Source organism: Cololabis saira, chromosome 10, assembly GCF_033807715.1.
Source record: "Cololabis saira isolate AMF1-May2022 chromosome 10, fColSai1.1, whole genome shotgun sequence".
Lineage (NCBI taxonomy): Eukaryota > Metazoa > Chordata > Actinopteri > Beloniformes > Belonidae > Cololabis > Cololabis saira.
This window is the reverse complement of record NC_084596.1, coordinates 907706-913186: the sequence shown is the minus strand read 5'-3', so window position 1 is coordinate 913186 and position 5481 is coordinate 907706. Positions and strand designations below refer to the sequence as shown.

Sequence of the window (5481 nt, the reverse complement as noted above, 5' to 3'; positions counted from 1 at the left end):
TCCCATTTCTGTATTCAAAGCGTTCCAGACATTGACATTAGACATTGTTGTGTGATGTCAGAAAACTGATTCTCCAAGAAGACTTTGAATTTCCCGATTAGGAGCACCAATATTAGGCTTTAGTTAAAAGCCTTAGTTCCGAATTGGCCTGAACGCCGCACTTTTTTCTTTGCGCGCACTGACCGCGGCCCCATCTACAGAAGCGTCTCAGGATGGATGAGCTCGGAGTCTCACCTGCAGGACCAGGATAACCACGCACAAGGAAAAAGAGGAAAAGGGAAATTCATCTGGAAAACATGGTAAGATTAATCCAACTACGTTAAACTGTTAGCTCTTAATGTTAACTTTCATAACTTTATGACACTTTTTTTGAAAAGTTCACAATTCAAGTTGTCATAACAAATACATCATTCTGACAAAATGTAAACTTTTCAAAAAGATGCTGCATATTTGACTCAGTAACACTTGAATAATGGAGAAGAAGAAGTTTACGTCGGTAAATTTGAAAGACTGACTTCTCAGTCATGTAACTGAAAGGGTGTGTGTAGAAGCTAATACACCTCGTGAAGGCTGACACTTTTTTAAACGAAAGACCCCAACTAAACACGGAGCGGGATGGATGAGACGTCACTGAAACTTGATGTGATGAAGCTCTGCTGCCCCTGCTAGTTTTGGGGGGGTCACCAAACATAAAACCTGTTTTCTCTGTATTTTGAAGGTAGAGGCTTAGATTTATTAGGAATTCGTCTGAAAAAAATTATAATAGGTAAGAATTACAGTACATAAAAAATATGTGGTTATAATGGGAGTCAATGGGGCAAATTTGGACATGAAGGTAAAGAGTGTAAGTTTTTTTAAATGAACAATCATTGTTCCAAAAATAATAATGCATCAAAATAAATGTTATCAATTATTGACATAGTCAATGCTGTAATATATTTCACTTTGAACCTAATTTTTGAAAATATTGCATATTTTGTGATTTTTCTATTGAAAAAATCAGGGAGTTGTAAAAATAATGTTTAAAGATTATAATTAACTTTATATCTATGGCTAGGTCTGAAGTTGTTGAAAAGATTTTATGTGGTGAAAGTGAAAATAAATATGTATTACATTTTTATTGCACTTTTATGAGATGGTAGTCAATGAGGCAAATTTGGACTATGGGTAAAAAGTGTATATTAATTTTAAGGGATGCTCGAGAGTTAAAGAAGGATGGGTGAGTACGCTGTGGGTGCAAAAGTTGTGTCATAGCTGTGTTTGTTGTTGTAGGTGTTTGTATACAATAAGCAATCAAACTGATGTAATCAACTATCAATCCTTGCATCCATAGCTTTGACATGTCTCAAGGAGGCTCAACAGTCCAGAAGAGAAGACAGTGATGATGAAGCGATGAGGGGATCTGAGATGCAGCATGACAGTGAAGACGATAGTGAGGATGACTCTGAATCCAGCTCTGAATCCAGCTCTGACAGGATAAGGAGAAAAAGGCGAAGAAAAGCAAACATCGCTCTCGCCTGCGGGGTATGTGAAACGTATTTCTTGGCTGGCTTGAGCTGTATGTGTCTGTTGTCCCTACAAGTAGATCAATCTCTCATGACAAGCTGACAGGGCTTGAAATTAACTTTTTGACTTACTAGCCAAGTGGCTAGTAGATGAAAAAAGTTATTAGCCAACCAGATTTTTTACTAGCCAAAACCAAAACGTTGCTTTACTTTTGTATTTCGACATCACTTGTATATAGCAGTCATCGTAGTACCATATTACATCAATCCTGTTTTTCTATACGCTACAATTATCATTCAGTAGTGTACTACTATACTATTGGTGGAAAATGAGATTGCATGATGTGTTCTTGTATAATTTAATTTCAGTAGTTGCCTACTTAATTGTAAGTCTAACATTTATGGAGGAATATATAGCATTACACCTTCAAAGTAACACTTTGATCCTGTCCTGCCTGTATATTCTATAATGCAGCAGGTGTATTGTATAAATAATGTGTTTATTCTGGGCTGGATAAGAATGTTCAAATGAGAACGAACAAGTGAATTTAAAAACAAGCAGCCTTTTTATTATTAGCTCGAAAGTGTCTTATAAAGACTACAACAACCAACCTAGCCTGTCTTAAGACAACCACAAGACAACAGCTAAACCATTTAAGGAACTATACAGTGTGTCCCCTGCTGGTCAAACTGAGACATTGCATTGGTCCATTTTCTCCAGTTGTTCTTCAGAGTGTTTACTATTCATTCTTCAGAGTCAGACTCAGACGGTTCACCCGGAGTTGACATCAAGAATAAAAAATAAAAAGGTGCAATGGTGCGCACAGTATTGGGAATCTCAATTTGATTTATAAATGGCACAAAAGTTGGGAATCTCGATTTTTCTAACTAGCCAAGTGGCAAGAAAATCTGTCTCGCCACTTGAGGAATTTGGGTCGCAAATGGCAAGTGGCGAGTGCTAAATTCAAGCCCTGCACGCTGATAGAGGGATGTACCAGAAGGACCAGTACGGTCCAAATGAATGTTCATTTCCAAAAATGATTCACCCCAAATGTGTCCATTTTTATTTAGCATTTTCCCCTCTTTTTCTCCCAATTTAGCCTTGATAATTCCCTGTGTGTGTCATGGTGTTTCCATGTACCTTGGTGAAGTTGTGCCAGAAAATCCTTCTACACTGTGTTGAGGTGTCACATATGGGATTAGTGTGTCTCGCGGCACATTGAACATTAACAGTAAAATACAATGATTTGTTTTTTTCTTCTCATCAATCTCATGATTCAAATGATACATTCCTTCTTGTTCTTGTGTGTTTATATTAGTTGGAGGACCAGGTGATGTGGTGAAGCGGTACAAGGAAATTATGCCATCTATCATACTGTGTTATTGTATTATGTTACTAAATAATGTTTGTTCAAAGCTCTCCTCTGTGAATTGTTGTTACGTATCTGTTATCACAGATGTGTGTGTATATATATATATATATATATATATATATATATATATATATATATATATATATATATATATATATATATATATATATATATATATGTATAAGATGTTTGTTATCTGTTTTATTTTGTTTTAAATAAAAAGTGTAAACTTCTTTATATGTGATTGCTTAATTTACTAATGGTTAACTATGGTCAAGTAATGCTTATGAGGCAGTTAAGCATTAATAATGTGTTACCTAAGGGATAAATGTGTTACACTTTACAATAAAGGTCCTGCAAGCCTTTACTAATGGTTAATTATGGTTAAGTAATGCTTATGAGGCAGTTAAGCATTAATATGTGTTACCTTATATGACCAGGGAGCTCATCCGCTTGCTGGCTGCTGATTGGGTAACGTATTGCGTCACGCATCGCATCACTTTCTGGTGTTTGCGGTCTGTGCTGCTGCTGCGTGCAGGCTCAGATCTCTCCCGACTTTTTATCTAAAACTTAGACTGTTTTCTGGTAAAATAGCACTATATCTGGTACATTACTGTCTTTATTTCAACACTCGCTCATTTTCTCTTCCGTAACTTTCACTTTCACCAATCACCGATACATTTTCTGTCTGTTAGCCTCCGTTAGCATCTTAGCATGGCCTCTCCGGCTCCCACCGCTTCACCTCTTTCCTGCTCAGTGTGTGAAATGTTTAGTTATTCCTCTGCCTCCTTTAGTGAAGACGGTAAGTGCTTAAAGTGTAGCTTATTTGCAGGGCTGGAGGCGAGGCTCAGTCAGTTAGAGGTCCGGTTCGGCCAACTAAACCATAGTCCGAGAGCCTCCTCAGCTAACCAGGCTAAGCTAGCGGCGGACCGGCCCGTAGCAGCTGAGCGTAGCCGCTCCCCTGCAGCTCCCCGGCAGCCGGCCAGGCAGGGCAGCTGGGTGACGGTTCGGAGGAAGGGTAGTCTTAAAGGGCTCACGGAACACCACCACCCGCTTCATGTGTCTAACCGTTTTCCCCCACTCAGCGACACATCTGTTGAGAAACCGACCCTGGTGATTGGAGACTCTATTGTGAGACATGTGAAGCCGACTCCAGAGACCTTAGTTAGGTGTATCCCGGGGGCCAGAGCGGGCGACATAGAAGCAAATTTGAAGCTACTGGCAAAGGGTAATCGTAAATATGGTAAAGTTATCATCAATGTCGGAGCTAATGACTCCCGTCTTCGCCAGTCGGAAGTAACCAGAATGAATATTGTCTCGGTGTGTAACTACGCCAAAACCATGTCGGACTCCGTGGGTTTTTCTGGCCCCCTCCCCAATCTGACCAGCGATGACATGTTTAGTCGCATGCTCTCGCTCCGCCGCTGGTTGTCTCAGTGGTGTTCAGAAAACGACGTGGACTTTATTGACAACTGGGAGACATTCTGGGGAAAGCCCGGTCTGATTAGAAGGGACGGCATTCATCCCACCCGGGATGGTGCAGCTCTTATGTCTAGAAATCTGGCCAATGTTATTAGACACTCCCCCTGACAATGCAGGGTCCAGGCCAGGATGCAGAGCTGTAGTTTAACACACTTCTCTGCTGCTTCTCGAGGACCAACGCCTGCCAACAAAACTGTAGGATTGCATTATGTAATTAGCGACTCTAAAACTGTAGGATTACATGATATTGGCGACCCTGGCCAGGTGCCTAGCAAAATAGAAGTGGTTGCAGTTCCCCGCCCTCCAAAAGTTCACCAGGTGTGGCGTTTTGGAGGCATTAACCAAAATAACCTTGTAAAAATTAAAACCAATGTACATTTGGTACCAACTACAGACCGAAAAATTAGATGCGGATTACTAAATATACGATCATTAAGCTCTAAGTATCTGTTAGTAAATGATATAATTACAGAGAGCAGGAGTGATATTTTCTGCTTAACAGAAACATGGTTACAGGAGGAAGAGTATGTTAGTTTGAATGAATCAACTCCGCCCGGCTACTTTAATCATCACATTCCTAGAAGCACGGGCCGAGGCGGAGGAGTCGCAGCAATTTATAACTCCAGTCTCCAAACAAAAATTGAACCTAAGTGCAATTATAATACATTTGAAAGCCTCATGCTTGGTCTGAAATTTCCGAGCTGGAAATCAGAAAAGCCAGTTGTGTTAGTGGTAGTGTACCGGCCCCCTGCTGGTGCGTATCTAGAGTTTTTGTCTGAATTTTCAGATTTACTTTCTGGATTATTGATCAGCACAGATAAATTCATCATAGTGGGTGATTTTAATATTCATATGGATGTTGAAAGCGATAATCTTAAATTAGCCTTCGATTCTCTTCTAGAATCAATGGGTATCTCACAAAAAGTGGATAAACCGACGCACTGTTTTCTCACCTACGGTGTTGAAACTGATGGCCTGTTGGTGTCACCTGTAAACTCCCTTTTATCCGACCATTACTTAATAACGTTTGAATTTAATTTTGTTGATGTTGAAGTGCAAAATAGGAGGTATTATTTTAGCAGATGTTTGTCTGATGAAGTTATTGTTAAATTTAGGGAGGC

At 39.7% G+C, this 5481-nt stretch overlaps 1 protein-coding gene across 1 annotated transcript; it reads left to right on the top strand.

The window, feature by feature from the left end:
• Window positions 1-3592: 3592 nt before the first annotated feature.
• On the top strand, window positions 3593-4502 carry LOC133451772 (uncharacterized). The gene has a single exon (XM_061730914.1). It carries the CDS (start codon window positions 3593-3595, stop codon window positions 4466-4468), a length of 876 nt encoding a protein of 291 aa, XP_061586898.1. The 3' UTR covers window positions 4469-4502.
• The last annotated feature ends 979 nt before the right edge of the window (window positions 4503-5481 follow it).

Excerpts from the sequence above, each read along its gene's own strand:
- LOC133451772 (XM_061730914.1), top strand. The coding sequence starts at position 3,593 with ATGGCCTCTCCGGCTCCCACCGCTTCACCTCTTTCCTGCTCAGTGTGT.